The sequence below is a fragment of the Phytophthora infestans genome, genomic scaffold, assembly GCF_000142945.1.
Source record: "Phytophthora infestans T30-4 supercont1.7 genomic scaffold, whole genome shotgun sequence".
NCBI lineage: Eukaryota > Oomycota > Peronosporomycetes > Peronosporales > Peronosporaceae > Phytophthora > Phytophthora infestans.
Window position 1 is genome coordinate 2,333,710 of NW_003303752.1, and position 19,321 is coordinate 2,353,030.

The window sequence follows — 19,321 nt, forward strand, 5'->3', positions numbered from 1 at the left end:
ATTCGTGCGCGCCCGAGTCGTCCTTACGCTCAATCTGGTAGTTATCGTAGCCCGCCGTCTCAATCACACGCATCGGCCCCATCCATTGGTGTACCAACTTGGACGCTTTGGGGTCACGTGGAGGCCTGAACATCCACACCCAATCATCCGGTTGGAACGTCCTCTTATTCGTTGTCTTGCGACTATAATACCGTGCTTGTCTCCGTTGCTCCCGTTCTAGCGCTGCTTCAGCACATGCATGACTACTGCGCATTGCCTCTAGTAGCCGTTCATGATATTTGGTTAGCTCTCTTGCTTCGGCCACACAGACCCGTAGTAGTAGTTCGTTGGGTCCTCGTAGACGACGTCCCATCATTAGCTCGTTAGGTGTGTTACAGTGCAGTGTCGTTCATAGTTGAAGGCGTATACAGCGAAGCCAACCCAAACATCCCAGTCTCGTTGCCTTTCGTCATTCATGTAGGCTGTCACACAGTCTTTCCACGTGCGATGGAAGCGATCTAAAATCCGATCATTTGTGGTCTGTATTATACATTTTTGAGTTGTTCAGCTTGGAGCATCACAACAAGTTGCTCTACGACTTTGCCAGTCAACTCAGGTCGCCATCCGCGAGTAGCTCTCGAAATGGTCCAAATCTTAAAATAATTTGCCGCATCAAGAACGCTGCAACGCTCTCCGCCGTATGCTGTTTCACCGTCGCTGTCGCCGCGTAACGTGTAACATATTCCACCGCAGCAATCACAAAGCGTTGACCACCGTCACTGTCAGGCAAGGGCCCGGCCACTTCTCACGCCCACCTGTCACCAACGTCTCCTCCCTTCATGCTCCGTAGTGAGGAGCAGACCAAAACACCAATAAAGTGACTGTACACACGTTAGTGTATGAGTAATCCCACGACTGGGGGGGGCAGCAGCACCAAAATAGTGGCGGATTGCAAGCACCATCTGTATGGCAGTATCTCGCTTTAGAAACGAACACATGCAAGATGTGAAGGAACTTCACACCAACTCAAACGGTAAAAACACTACGTTCACTGAGATAGCTCAGTGTCATACAATCGCAACTACACTAGTAATGGCACTTAGATCCCTATATATGTAGTTCTTAGAACGGAAAGAACTTAGCTATCTTCAACCGCTGAAGATCCGCACTTGCGAATTAAATGTAAATGTATTGTATGGAAGCATTGTCTACGTGTGGCCGCACTGGTTTCAAAGCTTCAACTGTCGGTGGCAATTCGGTTCGAATAGCTTCATATGAAAAAAATTGGATGAATCTGCTCTTGGCTGCATCACGGCCGTCGTTGCAGCCGACAATGACTACAAGATGGGGGACGGAGTGGAGGTTGTGGTCAACATGCTCCGACTTTCTTTGTCACTAACAGTGTCTAGAGACTCTAGATCTCGATGATCATATTAAAAAAATACCCTTTCATGCTTGTACAGTACAGTACTTGTACTTTAAAAAGAGACCTACAAAGCGTTGTTGCATTGTGCTACGGGTAGTGAAACACCGCAAGCTAGCTCGATGCACATGGCACTCGATGACCCCAACGACACAAACGACACAAAGTAAAACGCAGCTCATAGTTTTGGCCTCCGTCCAGCTCGGACACTCAGGTAAAACACACTCTTGTCTTCCACACTATCGGTCGACTACACCGATCTACCCTACTAGAAACACTGTCCTTACAACAACGGCAACCAACGACCTGTTTTCAAACCTTTTCTTCTTTACTTTTGGTGGTTCAAGAGAACTAGACGACGTTTGATTGTGTGGCAACGCCCTCTAGCCGCCTTCCTGATACTAACTTACAGCTTGGGGCCGAACTTGGAGTAGTCCGTCACGCCGGTGGACACGTACCTTTTGAAGTTCTCCTGGAACATACCGGCCAGCTTCTTGGCCGTGACGTCGTACGCCTCCTTTTCACTCCAGGCCTCACTCGTGTTCAACACGTTCTCCGAGATCTCGCCGAGCTTCTTGGGCACGGAGAAGCCGAAGTTGGGGTCCTCCGAGAACTTCGAGTTCTTGATGGAGCCGTCCAGGATGGCGTCAATGCAGGCGCGCGTGTCCTTGATGCTCATGCGCTTACCCACGCCGTAGCCGCCACTGTTCCAGTCGGTGTTGACCAGGTACACCGACGTGTTGTGCTTCTGCAGCTTCTTCTGCAGCAGGTCCGCGTACTTGGTCGGGTGCAGAGGCAGGAAGGCGGCACCGAAAGTGGCCGTGGGCTCCGTCACGCCACGCTCCGTACCGGTAACCTTGGCCGTATAGCCGGACAGGAAGGAGTATATATCGTGGTCGTCGCTCAGCTTAGACACGGGCGGCAACACACCGTAGGCGTCGCACGTGAGGAACACAATGTTGCTCGGGTTGCTAGTGCCACTGTCCTTGGATACTGACAGATTAGGAAGATGTGGCCTCACACGTATTCGGACTCTTCTCGGCCTGCTCGCGTAAAAATCTAAATGTGGGAACAAACAAGAGCTGCAATTTGCAGTGCAAGTGCATGTATGGATGTAAAGAGAAAAATGATTGGCAGATGTTACGTAGAGAGCAATACATGTAGAGTATGATCGGCTCACAATGATCGGAGCGGATCTGTTCTATCGAAACATAGGGCCGATTCTTTACCTGCGTCTACGCTTGTTTTGAGCCGTTGCCTCACGTGCTCTACGCGTGGGAGTCCTAGACCGATGGGATCTACGCAGAGTATTAGTGACTGGAGTCTCCAAACGCGGCAAATGAAGGAAAGATTCTTCGCGTTGGTTGGCCGCGGCAACAACTACACACACGGCGTGACTTACCGGACCAGCACTCGCATTGCGCGGCGCATCGGCTCTGGTACACTCTGTATCAGTGATGTCCTGGCTATCTGCCAACGTCGCTGGACCATACAACGGGAAACCTGCTTCCGGCCCCGCTGCGACAATAGCTGCATCTTCACCATCCGTAGCCGATCTCCGCACAGATCTTTGCTGGTGAACTGGACGCTCAAATCTCTGTGACTGCATGGGAATTCCAGGGCAAGGGAGCCCAGCAAATTGAGTCGCTTTCATTACATGAAAGCAAACCCCAGCTATGTTCCAGCAGAGACACATGCATGTGCGACCTGTTGCATCTACGATCCATCCACCGGTTAACATGTTTTCCCACATGATCCTTGCGTAGTTTTTAGATTCGTACGTGCACGCTGACTTAGGTAGTACACAGTCCTCAAATGTACTGTCCTGGGAAGAACCAGCGGGCTTCGGAGCCACACGAACGAGCACCGAATCTTGTACACGGTGTACCACTTCTGCATCCCACACCTTTTTTTTGTCGGTCCTTCGATACGCAGCAAGCAATCTTTTCGACACAATTGCTCTATCGACAAAAGTCATCTTCGATGATACATGCGCAATACGTGATAAATCCAAGCGAACAACGAGTTCGGCAGGATTTGCACGCTGACTGTTATTTACAAGTTTTAATGTTTTGTGATATTGCTCCAACGGGTTGTTGGTCGTAGCATACCCTGTAGGTGTGTGGTAAACTTGCCAACGCGAAAAACGAGCCCCCGTAATCCATTGAGAAATAATGTGGTTCGAAACACGCCGAAAACGAGGACTTAGCTCACCAGCGCCGCGCCATGATCTCAGAACAAATTCTCTCTTTCGAATGTACTGTTGTTCATCGCGTGAAAAGTGCAAATCATATAGATTCCTGAAAATCATCTTTACCGAAATCAAATCCAGCTTTGCATCATGAGCATGTTTAAACACATTCTGTGTTACGTGGAACCAACACATCAAAATGGTGGTTCCAGGTAGCTCTGCAGTGCAGGCGTTTTGTTGGGCCTTGTCTGCGTCCATCATGACAAAGTCAGGCGAGAATGGCACCCCAAATTCCTTCAATATGACTCTTTTTAAACAGGAAAGGTACCAAACAATATCCTCTTTGCGCCTTTGAGATGTGCACCAGTACACAATTGGCAAGAAGGCTCCACTGCGATCTGAAATGCCCAATACAGAAACAGGGTATTTCTGCTTCACACAGCTGTGTGTTGTGGCCATGTGCAGTAGCGTAGGTCCTGCTGCACTTCAACATAACGCTCTAAAAGCCGCTTGCACGTCACACCAATGCGAAATGGGTTGCCTTGAGACCCCCTGCCGAGAGAAGGCTCCACAACGCCGTCCACAACTTTTGTGTCGCACAATATTAGCAATGCATCTGGGTCTGTTTGCCAAGAATGTGAACGTTCGCTGCCGTACATTCGCTGACGGCAAATCTTCAGCACGGGGTCCATACTATCCGGTCGGTTCTTACGCCGCCATCCTTTCTGATAGTTTTGGACCTGTGCAAGCTGCGGGGTAGGTCCGCCGATACGCCCATCCTTAACCTCACGGCACAAGAATGCGTACAGTGCCTGCGCTACCATAGACGTAGAGTCACTCAGCTTGACATCTAGATAGGACTTCATCTCGGCGGTTAGCTTAGATGCAATGGGGGGTGGTGGAGCATCGTCGGCCATCGTATGATCCCCTTGCTCGAATATAATTTTTCCGTCACTTTCTTGACACTCCAGGATCTTATAGCGACAAGTGCATGTTTGTGTTGTAGCTTTGCAGCGTTGTGATTTGCATTTAGTTACGATATACCGCATTTCATGCCATGTTACAGCCAGCTCATCTTCGTAGCGCTCAACGTGATCAATTGTACAGTGGTGTAGCTCACTTGTTGGCCGTGAAAAGCTCGGCAATCCTGCCAGAAAGTCATCAAAAGGGACAGGATCACCAGATTTCCACACTTCGTGCCACGGAAGACGTCCTGTACGGCCGCCGTGATCATTCTCCATTGTATCGATGCTCCACTCACAATGCTGTTAGTTTTTAATTTTCTTAGATGTTGTGAAGCTAAGCTCTTGACAATTTTAGTAGTAGTGGCTAACGATATCTATTTGTGAAGAGAAAATATTTTTGCGAAACGACACTTATTTTTGGTGTGGTGTACTGCTCTTTCTTTTGGTGACCCTTTCTGCGTCTGTGGCGCTCCTCATCCTATTTTTTGTGATCGTTAAAAAAAAGTGCTTTGGATGGCTCTCTCCGTAGTGGTGTACAACTTTGCGTGGTCGTGCTTTCCTGCTGCCACATTCCTGGCATCCTCGAATCCACTGCTTCGCTTCACGTGCTAATCCAGACCACCAATACGTTTGACTAATCCTTGCATGCGTGTGTGTAGCTCGTAGATGACCAGCCCAAATAGAATCGTGACTTTCTTTGAATACTACAGGCCACAATCTTGGTAGAAACACCACCCATGATCCGTCCTTGGTCTCGATCTTCCTCAAACCGTGCTTCTTGGCTACCCGTCGTCCTTGGTGCTCACCGTCTGCAATCAATCGTTGTTCCAATCGGCTCTCGTTCTGCCGTGATGATCTCATCATCAGTCAATTGGAGTGTCATCACATCACCCCGCTGTCGTGCCACGTCTCGTTCTGTTCGGTTGCTTCATCAGCGCGTCGTCATCGTACTGGCGGCGTCGTCGTCCACATGGAGCCCTCGGGACCTCGAATTGGATGCGCATTCCGGCGCTGTTCTTCCTGCTGCACCACCACCTTCGTCGTCGTGCACGGACCCCGTGCTCGTGGTACCGCTGTTCAGCGCTGTGGTTCTTTTGTCCGTCGAGTTGCCGTCGTCTTTGTCCGTCCGGTCGCTGTGGTCCATGATGTCACCGGCGTTGTTCGTCTTGTTACTGTAATTGTCGGCTTCGTGTTGGTATTTCTATGTCGTCTGACGTCCGTCGTCTTGGCGTGGTGCTGCGCGTCCTCATCATGTAGATCGACCGGGGCGTCTTGTCACTCCACACACCCTTCTCGTGCTTCGTCATGTCGGGTTTGTTCCGCGTCCTCACGTGGTTGTTCCAGGCCGTCTGGTTCGCCTGATGCTTCACTCGGATGCGCCGTACCCGGATCTTGCTGCTCGGTCATCATCCTACGAATCATCGTATTTGTCCTGGTGCCGTCATCGTCGTTGTTGTCCGCTGCAGGTACCGTGTTGCCCGTCGCCGCCACTTCCAACGTTCGTTGCGCCGCTTCCAACGTTCGTTGCGCCGCTTCGGCTTTTCGTTTAGCAGCTCTCGTTCAGGCCGCTTTATTGTCGAGCTACCCGTACTCTTCGAACTGACGATTCCACCCGTTTACATGGTGCCGTCATCGTCGTTGTCGTCCGCTGTAGGTACCGTGTTGCCCGTCACCGCCGCTTCCAACGCTCGTTGCGCCGCTTCGGCTTTTCGTTTGGCAGCTCTCGTCCAGGCCGCTTTATTGTCGAGCTACCCGTACTCTTCGAACTGACGATTCCACCCGTTTGCATGGTGCCGTCATCCGGCGTGACCGATTCCGTCGTTGCAATCTGTGCGCCCGTCGACATGCCCGCTGCAGTATCGGCCACCATGTGGATCACCCTCGTACCGTCATCTATAGCGTCATCGTCCTGCTTGCTCGTCTCCGGTTGTCCGGCGTCCGCCATAGTGAGACTCGGTACCACATCCTTGCTTCCGTCGTCATATGGTGCCGTTATGACGCTCTCCGTCTGCGTTGCTCTGTGCATCGCTGTGGATTCTATCCTTCCCGGTGTTACCGTATCCCAATGCTTCGTCCTTCCCCGCCGTCCTCGTGCGGTCAGCACGGTACTCGTCGTGGGTACTCATAACAATGCATCTGCGACGGCATTAGTGCTGCCGGTTCGTACAATACCTTGAATTCGAACTTCTGTAGCGTGATCGCCCATCTGTGCAACTTGTCAGTACGGTTCGGACTTGTCATGAGCCATCGTAGTGCAGAGTTATCCGTCACAATCGAGAATCGTCGATCGTAGAGGTAAGGTCGAATGCGTTTAATAGACCAGATAGCAGCTAGACACTCTAATTCCTTTAATGCCATGCTTGATTTCCGTTGGACTGTTGACGTTACTCGCGTATGTTTTTGGTCGCCATCCGTCACCGTGATCTTGCATTAAGCACACACCCAATCCAACTTGGCTCGCATCCGTCACGACTCGAAAAGGTAGCTGAAAATTGCCTCAATCTGTGCTGCTCCCCATTCCCAATTCACCGTCTTCCGCAACAACTCGTTCAACGGGACCATAATTGATCCAAAACCAACCACAAACGCCGATAATAGCCCGCGAGATGCACAAATCGTTTAGCTTCGGTAGGATCCCTAGGCGTGGGGAACTGACGAACCGCCGTGACCAGTCGATCCAGTGGCCGTACGCCTTCATTGCTTAACCCATGTCCCAAATACGTCAGAGATATCGACGCAAATAAACATCTCTTCAGTTTCAGCGTCAGCCCTGCCGCGGCCAGCCACTCTAGCACCGCTGCTAGCTTCACAACGTGCCGTTCGATGCTGCCTATCGTAAATACCACGATTGTCCAAGTAAACCAAACACGTCGTCCACGCTACACCACGTAGAACACTGCCCATCAGTCGTTGAAAGGTTGAAGGAGCGTTCGTAAGACCGAAAGGCCTTACGAACCTGTAGAGCCCTTTCTTCGTTGTGAACGCCGTTTTGTCGCGGTCGCCCGGCGCCATCGTGATCTGCCAATACTCGGATTTTTAATTCAACGTAGTGAAGAGTAGTGCACTGCCTAGCGCCTCTAACGTTTCGTCAATTCTGGGTAATGGATACACGTCTTTCTTCGTAACTTTGTTCAGTGCCCTGTAGTCGACACAGACCCGCACTTCACCGTCCTTCTTGCGTACCAACACGACAGGAAAACACCAGGCTCCGTCTCCCTCTTCGATGACGCTTGCCTGCAGCATATTATCCACATTATCGTTGACAGTGTTATTTTCCGTTTGGGCCTCTCTACCGACCCTTCCGCTGAGCTCAACGCTCGGATAGCAGCATCCGGACAGATCGCTGAGTACTTACCGTGCTCCTTAGTTTCTAAGATTTTGGGATACCAGACCGAGCCCATTCTTGGTCTAAAGTAGGTGGATGTATGGCCAAATCTGGACATCCCTACACCACACTATGAGCTCATGAATGTCGGTGACTCAAGGGTGGTAGAGACTTTCCGCCAACTTGTCGTCACCGCACGTTGCCAGGAACGGCTGTACGTGCTCTTGTGCGTCACGATCACTCTTCTCGAAGTGTAGACGGGCGTTCCGAGCGTATCCATTTAGCCTGTTTATGTAGTCGCATATATATTCATTACATTCCCGCTTTGCAGAGTAGTAACGGGACAGTGTCGTCTGCTTGAACTACAAGCAATAGTAGCGGATGAGCGCATCGCTCAGCATCTTCCACTTGCGCTTCGTGTTCTTTGGAAGTCGACAGAACCAATGGATGGCTCCGTCCCGAAGGCTTAGCTCAAATGGAATGCACCATTTGTCAGCATCCGTGTGTAATCCAGTCATTTCGTAGACGAAGGCGTGGAGCCACTGCATACAGTTCTTGCTCTTATTGCGAGAGCCTGAGAACGGTTTGATGCGATCCTATGGCTGGTGCGACGCCACTGCAATCCTCGGTGTCGGGTCCGCGTCGTTTAGCATTGCCAGCTCGTTCATCTGACGCATCAACTCGGCTTGAGGGTCTTCCTCTTCGAGTGTACGCACCAAAATGTCATCGTCACTTGACGAACCATCGCTGTCAACCTGACGACGTCCGGCACCACTTTTGGAAGCTCGTGCTCCACCCCGGCGACCGAATCCTCGGCATCAGCGTACATACGTCGCATACAGCTCTCCGAACGTGGTGTAACCATGTGCGAGCCTAGAAAGTATGGTGAAGCCTCGGTAGTGCCAAAGGCATCACAGTCAGCTCCACGCTTGGTCGGAGGAGTATGATCGAGTCGATGGGGCGTCTGCGGCAGCGGAATCTTGGACGGATCTTCCTCAAGAACGGTCGGTCGACTCACAAGCTTCTTCTCAGTGTTGGTGCCGACTGCACCAAATGCTTTCCGAGGCTTCTTCTTCCATTTCTGGAAAGCGGCTCCGGCCTCATGAGGACGCCAATCTTAGAGCGACATCGTGGATGGGCACGTCTCGTTCTCGAAGCCCAGCGACAATAGCAGCGAGACTGAATTCTCGGCAGCTTGGCTAGTCAAAATCGAGTTGACTGGGGGGTTGAACGTTTTGTGCAAAAGCGGGCCAGTCGGCCTGTCTCTTAGGGGTGGGCTTGACCTGCTGAATCCACTCATCATTCTGCATCAGCGCCTGTACGCGGTTTAAAATGCGCTTGGCGGATGGTGTATCACCGTTGATAGGTGGGCGAGGTGCCTTCAGCAATGCTAAACACTTTCCACTTGCCACCGAGGGTATAGATCTTATTCTTCATAGACCAGTTCTGGTCCCGCAACGCCGTCTAGCTCTTCGGCGAGGTTCCTCGAAAGGGACCTGGTCGCCCCGCTCAGCCCCGATGATAGCGTGGCCGTCTCCGGTATCGTTGTGCCTGGCTCTGGAGCTGGCGTCTTGTCTTCGTAATCATCATAATCACGGGCGACCGAATTGATGTCCGCCTCGTCCTCGAAGCGTACCGAAAGCTCGGTGGCAGCTGCAAGGCGTGCAGCCGTCACGCCGGGCCTTGAACTGTCGTTGCGCACTCCAATAGACTTGGCAGGAATAGCTGGTACCGTCGATTGTCCTTTCGCCATTTTTCTTGTTTTCTAGTTCTCTTTTTTTCTCCTCTTGGTAGTTCGTAAACTAGAAGACCATGCAAACAGTTCACAATGGTCACACGCTGCTCCCGGGTCGCGGCACCAGTTGTGGTGTCGGAATTCCCACGTGAACGCTAGCTACAAATGTAGTTAGAAAGCTCCCACAGCGATTTGTCTGCTAGGATAGCAAACGGTCGTTCGGGCGGACCTGAAGACCCCAGTTCTGCCCTTGCACCGGGACAGACTATACCTTGTAAAATACTTATATAGACCAACCAGTAAACATAAGAACACGCTACTAGCACGAGCAACGTTAATAGGTGTTATGAATCTTCATGGCCCCAACAGCGGAAGGGTACCCGGCACGGGTAAGTCCTTTACGAGGGCACCGAGTGTTCGACATTCAGCTGGAAGAATGAAAGGGATACAATTCAAGCAATCCCAGTCGTGCAAATAGGCAACAAAAGCCGTCACGTTAAATCTTCCGATCGTAATCGGCCAATACACACACAGTCTCTTGGCCTTGCCGGATGAACCCTCGTTGCAGAGCTTCGAGCTCATCGACAGGCATAACACACTCAAACAAGCTTGACCAGACGCTTACCTTGAAGCCGGACGTCGCTCTGTGTGCTTGAGTGGAAATTCTATTCTGTATTTATGTTTGCCCTTCGGACCTATTCCTAGTAAGAAGTCCTAATCATGTGCGCTTGAGTGGAAATTTGGTTCTGTATTATGTTTCCCATATTGGGCCTATTCCTAATAAGAATCTTAAGAATGTTTACAAATATTAAGTGAACAATGATCCATTATGGATCTTCTTGCACGCCAAGCGTCGTCTGCACCATCGCATGAGCATCTTTAACAGCTCGCGCCCTGTCCCCGAAGGTGAACGTGCCTTCAAAGAGTCGCTGAGTCTTTCGCGAACTCATCTCAAACGCCACCGAGGGTTCGTACCGTAGATGGTCAGTTCTTGACCGCTGAATGCGAATCCGGCCAGGCCATTATTAATAATATTACCTGGATTGAGTGACATATGGGCCGTATCCGGTTTCCTCTGAGTGTTCGGTAGTGGCATCGTCGCGTCTATTGCACCTTGGAGTCACAGTACATCATGTGACCGAGTGTTCGTCGCTTGAGCATCTTGACGGCGCCACATCTTTGTTGACGAATGATTATCAACTCTGGAGAGATCACTACATCACATACGCGTATTAAATGTTGCACGAAGAATTCTCGGAAACTGGTACCTGTCTGAATAGGGGGGGTAAATGAGGGAAATGTTTTTCAGGTACGTAGGTGTCACACACACTTCAGATGACAGTAAGTTAGCAGGCGGTACGCACCGTTCGATAGTCCATATTGAGACACATAGCACTCAGATTTTCGATGGAGATCCTAAATTATCCAATGGGGAGATGATCTTCAACCGTTTAACTTTGAGACCATTACTCATACCAACTTTCTTTTCGGACAAACAATAGCCACCACGCTAAAGAGCGTAGAAAATTGCGCAATTGGATGTGCCGCATGGCCTGTTTAACTCAGTGGAAAGCTAAATAGCACGTATGGGCCGGACGCATAACAATTACATCAATAGTCCAGTTTCAGAGCAAAAAACATTTTTTTTAGAAAAGGTAACCAAGGGGTGCGCACATACTTACAGCGCGCACTATACTGTAGCATGCACTTGTGCGCGGCTACTAGAGAGCTGTAGTTTTTGGAACTATCTGGCTTTACGGAGAAAATCGAGGGCTACGAAGCATTCCTTCTCCTTGGAGCAAGAACGAGCCCATATTGCTTCACTGGAGTAGGTATTGGAGCATCTCAAAACCCACACGAAGATCTAGTTCTGGCTAATCCGGATTTTTATATATTTTTTCCGGATTTATACACGTTATTTATACACGTTTCTTGTAGCGATGAAAGCTACGCCGATGACCCTCCGTCTACGGCAGAGGAAATTACAAATGAGGATGCAGAGATGGAAGGTCTGGAGAACGAAGTCTACGATAAATGCGCGCACGGTCGACACGTTACCGGGTGGAAAGGGCACGGGCGTTGCGGCGGGCGAGAATGGCGTGAGTGCGAGAGAGAAGGACTTGGCTGTGGGCGAGAAGACGTGTCTGCGGGCGAGAAGGACGTGATTGCGAGAAAGAACGTGGCTGCTGGTGAGGTGGACGTGGTCGCAAGTGAGAAGGACGTGGCTGTATAAACTAAAGACACCGCTGTGGACCCGGCTTATAACAACGCGTCGGCCGATATAGGTTTGTATCCTGGTCGGATTCCTTATGTTGCTGATACGTTGCTCGTGTTGCTTACAGTGTTGCTTTGAATGGTTACAAAACGGAAGGCTATGCACGTGCATTTTTGAAGCCACCCGGGTCAAGAAAGTCGCCAACGGAAGCAACCGTCTGTGACGTACAGTTGCAACCTGCGATGGTGCCTCTGATACCAATGAAAGGGATGAGCCCCCACCAAAGCGACCCGAAACCCGACAGAAAGGGTTTGGACCTTTTTTAGCATGTAGGTAGTCGGCATGCGGTCTTGCCCGTAAACAGCGCCCTATACGCTGTAGAACCCAACGTCGTAGGTTAGAACAACGTATTGCAGTTTGCCCGTCTGTCGCCCGTGCCTTACCTGTGATCTGCGCTTCTCGGCGCGCTCGCTGCTTCGGCATCTTGCTTTTTTCCCTTCTAGGAAATGTGCGGTCTGTACACTTCGTACTTATTGAATCTCGTACTTAATACACAATGTAAATTACACATTTCCGGTTTTGAGCATTTCAGCGTAAGATAACTTACCCAACAACAAAAAACACCATAGTGTTGCTCTAAACTATGTTTTATTCCATGTATAATTATGTAGCGGTACCGACTCCTATTTTTTTTTAAGAAGAATTTACGCTATAAAACACGTACTAATATCTACATGTATTATCCTAAGCTATCAAGGCAGAGACTACGTACACCGGTTTTCTGTAGACTGGGCATCTGGTGCCCCGTTTCGAACCGTCTTACACAGTTTGAGCTCATATCCGGGTCAAGGGACTGGAAAGTCAACGTTGGTGACGCCATCTGATTATCAGTATTTCATGCATAAGCAAGTCGATTTTGGACGAAGTCGGTGCGTCGTCGTGTATAATAGAAACACCTTACAGAAGTAAATGTTGGTGTCAAGCGAGATTTAAGAAGTAAGAGCGCTTTTCCTCAAGTCTTAATGATGTTTGTCCTCAAGTCGAAAAGGTGCTCACCCCGTGCCAGTTTGCTGACCTATTTTATTATGAAGGCGACTAACTTTGCGAAAGAAAGCATGCTTACATAGCAGTTATTATCTGGCTAAGATATCAGTAGCGATAGAACTGCATTGCAGGACTTATTTTGCCTTCGAGATCACTTGGCGCGAAGTCATATACGAGAATACACAGCTAAAAAACAGTAGAACGAAGACATCGCAGTTGTAGTTATCCAGTTGCGTGATTAACTCGCGTGGATCGAAATCGCTTTGGAGACCTCAGTTGAGGGAACCGGGGAAGCAATTCACTCTTCAAGTACGCTCGAAGTTGCTTGAACCTATCTCCAGCTTGTTGGGGGTCGTAAACCTTCACCTCGTTGGCATTAAAATCCACTGTCACAGCGCACCAGTGATTTAGCCCATAGTTTATCGCCACGAAAAAAAGGAGTCTATCCTTGTCGAGATCCAAACTGGTTCTGGCATTTTCAAGGTCTTTCCAGACTGTTTGATGTTTTATGGATTCGACGTCAAAATGGGGAAGCGAAGCACATCGGAAGGAATACTAAAAACAATAATTTTGTCGCTGTTGCGCTTCACAATTGCTGTCACCGCGGTATCGAGACAAGGCCCTTCTATCATTGTTTTCCCACACAGCGATGTAGCCCAGAAATATTCGCCGAGCACGTCCACGTTCTTCAATCCCTTACAAATATCGTCTTTTTTCTAGTATTCCTTCAGCCCAAACAGCTTGACGTGGTTGCCATTTAGAGTTATCCAAATCTCCCACCCATTTGTGGCTTCATCAATGATATCAAAGTGCGAGACTGCAGTATGCCACGTGGGCATTGCTTTAAGCGTGTTCACATCAAACGCGGTTCTTCCTGACACCACGGCTACATCCTGCTGGGATATACGTTGTTCATGGTCGCTGAACCAACAATTCTGGAATAGGGCTACTTAAACCTCACACGCATCAATTAATTGCCTTGGTAGCACAGTCATATCATTTTTTGTGGGAGTTGGCTGTTTTTTTTTCCGGTGAATCACAATAATTTTTTCTCGTTTGTGTTTGAAGAATTGATAGTGCACGCCTCGCAGGTGCGAATTTATATGTGGCCCCATTTGTAACTGTCTCTACCAGTATTGACAACGAAGGTGTATCTCCATTAACCACGGCGTCCACCAGACGATTCATCTGACGAAGCCCCTCAAGTGTCTCTTTCTTTCGCTCTGCTCTTTTTATCTTTGGACGTCCCGACTTCTTTGCTGTTTTAGACACCTTCCAGCTTAACTTTACACTCTCTGGTTTAGATGCATCATTCTCTGGAAATGACACAGTTTTGTTCTTGCATACATCATCGTTTTCAGACTGCTCCGCAGCTTCGGGATGGTTCACAGTTTCAGCTTCACACAATGTTTCAGATTGGTCCACAGTTTCCGATTGGTACCCAGTTTCCGCTTGGTGCACAGTTTCAGATTGGTCCACAGTCCAAGACATGATTTCAGATTCGCACTCGTAGCGAGTAGTACATTGATCACTGTTTGTAGAGTCATCCTCCATCTCTTCAATAAGCGATAAAAGCGCCCTCCCTTTAGGATACAGCCGGACCTCCTCCATATCCTGATCATCAGTGTTAGCATCTAACACTCTGAAACTGTGAATCAGATTCAGGTTGTGGAACGGTTTCAGACTGAGCTGTAGTTGTGTTCGTAATACGAGAATCCGCCAGCCTTCCGTTTCACGCTGTTCTTCACCGTCGTCTAGTTGTAAATTCAGGTTTCTTTCTGAATCTCCAAGAACGTTAACAGTAGGGCACTGACCAGCTTTAACATTTTCCAAGAATTGCATCATCGCCTTAGACAGCGTCTCATGTGCCCTAGTGCCCCACCGAGAGCCCACGTCTGCAATCTGTCTTTCAAGACCAAAAAGCTCATTGAACTTCTCACGTTCGGTCTTGGTCCGTCCTATACACAGCCTCTGAACGGTGCGCACATCGTACAGGCTCGTTAATTCATCGTCCTCCAGATATTTTCCCTGTCTCAGTCGCCGATAGATCTTCACGAGCCAGCGTGGGTGGATAATGCTCTCTGGGACTAGACTGTTACAGTTTGTAACCTTTCTGTAATAGATGATATGGCGACACGGCAATAATCTTGTAACTCGAAAAATACACGAGCATGTCCAGCCGCTGGGATTCGTCGTGTATTCATCTAGCACGTCGTCTTCTTTTCCAGCAGAATATTGCATCATCACATACGGCCCCATGGAATAGTGTTGGTATTCAGTTGTCGGGAGGAGTGCGAAGTCGAACTGCTATTTCACAAGCTCCACTGCGTGGCGAGACACGGTGTTGAGCAGTAAGTTTATCTCTGCATCGTATTCCACGTTCATATACACACCGATGCGCTTGACATTTCGGGACATCATCTTTTTATTTACCGTCTGCCAAAACAGTACGGAAACCACACAGTCATCCAAGGCAGTAGACCTATTTACGAGGGTCTTCAACTTCTGCCAGCTAGCTTCCAGTCTGTATATATATTGATAACAGTTAGTATCAGCAACATTTCACTGGTAAAACAAAAGCTGACCGATTATTCGTTTGGTTTCCCATATGAGGAGTGTTGCCACGAAATACTGAGCACCATTTCTCTTTACACGACGTCCAATTGGCATCGAAGTATTTGAACCAGAGCTTGACCTTTCCCCCCCCCCCGCAACACCACTTACATAGTGGAAATGATTTTGCCGTACGCTGTCTCGGTCGGCGCGCTGACCACCAGTTGGATTAGTCTTTTCGTCACTTTCTTGGCCCACGCGTCGAGGTTGTACACATATTTTGAAACCTCTTCCTGGAGAGCCTTGACTGCATGGAAATGGCAGATTAAGATCCTGACCCCAGGAAACTCCTCCTCTAATAGTGGCAGCTCCGTAAAGTCCTTGTCGAAATTGATGACTGCCACTGTATCGTAGAGTGGGTTGCACTCCTTGAACTGACTACAGGCAAGCCGAAGAGTCTCTTTCCGCTCGTTTTCGACTAGGCAGTGCTACGAAATAAAAGAAACGCGTTTTATAAAAAACATACTAGAGTAAGTATCAGTGCTATCGTAAGCCACCGTTTCAGCATCGCACACAATCTTAGACGGTGGACCAGTCGATGCGTAATTGCACAACCCACCTGTGGCATCATGAATCATGAAACTAAACAGTTTGTAGTTGGAGGAGTTGGTATCATGGGTCGCGTCAATCAGCAACACTTCTGGAAAGTGCTCGAACATGGACCGCATGTGCACATACTGGATGGATATACACTGTGCTACGCTCTTGTCTCATTATAAAACCTTCAAGGTTAGTGCAGGTAAAACAGAGTTAAAAGACGTAGTACGTACCTCTTCGTTTAAGTAGATCCTTGCAACATTCCCACTCTGCGAAGAAAAATCCTCTAGGATAGATTGAATACGCTCCTCAATCGTTGGAAAGGCGTAGCTTTCTTGGTGAAGTCGAGCTACCAGGTTGTGCACCTCCTTCATCGAAGGTTCCACGGTACTGTTCTCTGTTATATATTCAAGAATACGCTTTCGACTCGCTCCAGCTCTGTGAACCGTTCGAATAGTAGATATCACCTCGCCCTCAGGGACCTTGCGTGCTTCGTGGTAGCTCTGATAGATATCTTGGCTGATGTCGTGGTTGTGCCCGGTTTTTCTGTCCGGTGATGCAAACCTCCTAATTCCCAGTTTCTCGTACACATGCGTTTATTCAGCCACAAAACAAATCAGTTACAGTTATATTTCACTTCGTAGACTTTACATACCTGAGCAGGACACCCGATTTTTCTTGAATGTTGGTTAGGTCGCGAACCTTAACCTCGGTTAGACCGTGGCTTTCCAGAATGTGTACACACGTAGGTCTTGTTGTAGAACTGCACTTCTTCGGGCAGAATGGTGCCTGGGGTTTTGTTTTTGCTAATTCTTTGGCTTCTTGTGCGGACGGGTGTATTTGTTCGAGCAGAAAATATCACGCAGCCATTCTCAAACTATTAATGCAAGCACGGTGTCCGTCCGTCCGTCACACGAAACGCTCAGATTTTTAATATTTCCCATTGGCTGTCGAGCGGATCTATGGCGGCTCCAATTGGTTAAAAATGAATTATGTAGCTTACATCAATAAATTCATGTGGTTCACAGAGCACATATGGGTGGGACGGGTACCGGAACAAGCGGCGGGCTTCCCGGAACTAATTGCACAAGACTATCCATTACCGGTATCCGAAGGCGGCATCGTTTTTATATTACGAAGTATTTACTATTTTAATAATGCATGTTGCTTATAATATTTGAGTGCTAAACAGACAGAGCTACTTTTTTTTTGAAATGAAATAGCCCCTAAAGTATGCTGCAAGGTGCTTAGCGCTCAGTTTGGAGCTTTAGGTAGAAGCTCAGTCATGATTTTCCTTCTTACAAGAGAAGAGCACGAGAATATGACAACAACTTTACATTTACGTGATAAACCTAAGTTCACAACTGTTCTATTGTAGAAATATTAATCATTATCTGAGTGAGTGGTAGCTGGCTGAGCTGCCAAATCGTAGTACATGTACAACAGAAGCTGGCTATAAGAACTGGCCGTAGGAACAACGCTGCTAATAAACGTTGTCACTTGATTCATAAAGATAGATAGTTTTAGATTGAATAAAATGAACTCATACTTCTCCGGTCCAGAAAAGAATTAACAATGCGATTTTCCTTTAAGAAAACCTCGCATGTTTGATTGGTCAATGTCCACTCTGAGATGGGTACGATTGGTTAAAATGAGCTCGTATGAGGATTTGTATGCACGCGGATTGAGAGTAATTGACACGAAAATGGATTGAATTGCTTTTAGTGATATACCACTAGATTAAGCTTCATTTGCGCTTTTTCTAGTATATTTTAGAGTTTAATTCTGATTATTTTTGACGTCAAAGCGAAAAAAAACTCCACCCCCCCATAAAGTGATAGTTCAAATGGTCAGATATTGGCAAAATTGGCGGGAAATTTGTTCATTAAAAATCGTGCTGATGCTACGTAAGTAGGGCTTTCATACTAACTCAAACACGGTTCCGTTGGAGCTGTACGACCGAAGTTATCGCCGATTTAAAGAACTGTTAATTCTTTTTCGGACCAGACAAGTATGTGTTACTGCTGTAAACCATTGTTTTCTAAGCGTTGTTTAGACAGCAAAATCCGATACTACTTAACTGGCGGACGTGTCGTCGACAGGGGCGTAGGATACGATTTTATATGGAGCGGCAAGACAACAACAAAACACGAGAGGTGAAAATTATAGCTGGTGAAGTAGACCCCATAAAGATGCGTTAATAAACCTGGAGCCTAAATGACGTCCAATAATCCTGGAATCATCGTTAAATTATCAAATAGAAAACGCAAACGTAATTTGCCAGTTGAGTGCGCTATGCCAATTGCTTGCACGATGCAGAATTTCTGCCAATTGTTACGCTTAAAGTCAAAATTGCGCAATTGGATTGGTTGATCTCATTTCAGTCAGTTCAGTGTACGCTTTTCAACAACCAACTGAATAAAATCCACGTTTTTTAGACTCCTCATTTTTAAAAGGGTATTTGATTCTGGCCAACCGCAACCCATTCATTTCACAAGACACGAAGCCATGGGGGCAGACGACGAAGACGTGGAATCTACAACGCTGCGCCGAGAGGGAATCTACACGCTTGAAATAATACCGGTATATTTAGGCTCTGGATGAAGACGCTTGACTAATATTTTACAAACAACAACGTGAAGCGTCCGGTGGTGCTGGTCCTGGACAGCAGTTCGACTCATGTCGAGATCGGTAAGTGCTTTATTTTTATTAGTATTATTTTAATGATTTTGTATTAATCAATTTGACGGATAAATTTATTCTAGGTGAAGTTTTGGTTTGGTCACACAGAGGACTTTTGCTCGTCGATCTCCCTCCAAATGCCACTCACCTCTATTAGCCTCTTGACGTGGCTGTTTTCAAGCCTTTCACGAGGATGGTGAAATCTACTTTACTAGCCAAAATGCTGCACAGTTCGGACTGTACTATTGCAAAATCGGATACCATTGAGATAGCGTGCCATGCGTATCGTAACGCGGTGGTGACAAGCCCTGAAAACGCTGTAAATGGTTTCAGAACCACGGGAATTTATCCACCATCCTTTCTATAGTATATAGGCTTGTTTTTAACTGTTTGGAGCACGCAGAGACATTGGAAGGGCGGCATGGCTCAAGCGAAAGCGTAAAATTCAAGAAAAAATACGCAGCAGCATTTTACAGCTGCCAACAGCACCTCGCACTAAAGGCAAACGCTCACGATGCACCGTGGACTTTGTAGGGCGTCTTATAACAAAGGCGATGCGGCTTTAGGGTGAGCTTTAGTCGATAGCCAGAACCGTGCACAAAACAGATAGCC

General features: G+C 48.2%; 1 protein-coding gene across 1 annotated transcript; it reads right to left on the bottom strand.

The window, feature by feature from the left end:
* Window positions 1-1,316: 1,316 nt before the first annotated feature.
* On the bottom strand, window positions 1,317-3,301 carry PITG_05307 (phosphoenolpyruvate carboxykinase, putative; the record flags this gene model as incomplete). The annotated part of the gene is made up of 5 exons (XM_002998929.1): window positions 1,317-1,374; window positions 1,813-2,373; window positions 2,632-2,700; window positions 2,805-2,838; window positions 3,184-3,301. The coding sequence occupies 5 exons, from the start codon at window positions 3,299-3,301 to the stop codon at window positions 1,317-1,319; spliced, it is 840 nt and encodes a 279-aa protein (XP_002998975.1).
* Window positions 3,302-19,321: the final 16,020 nt, after the last annotated feature.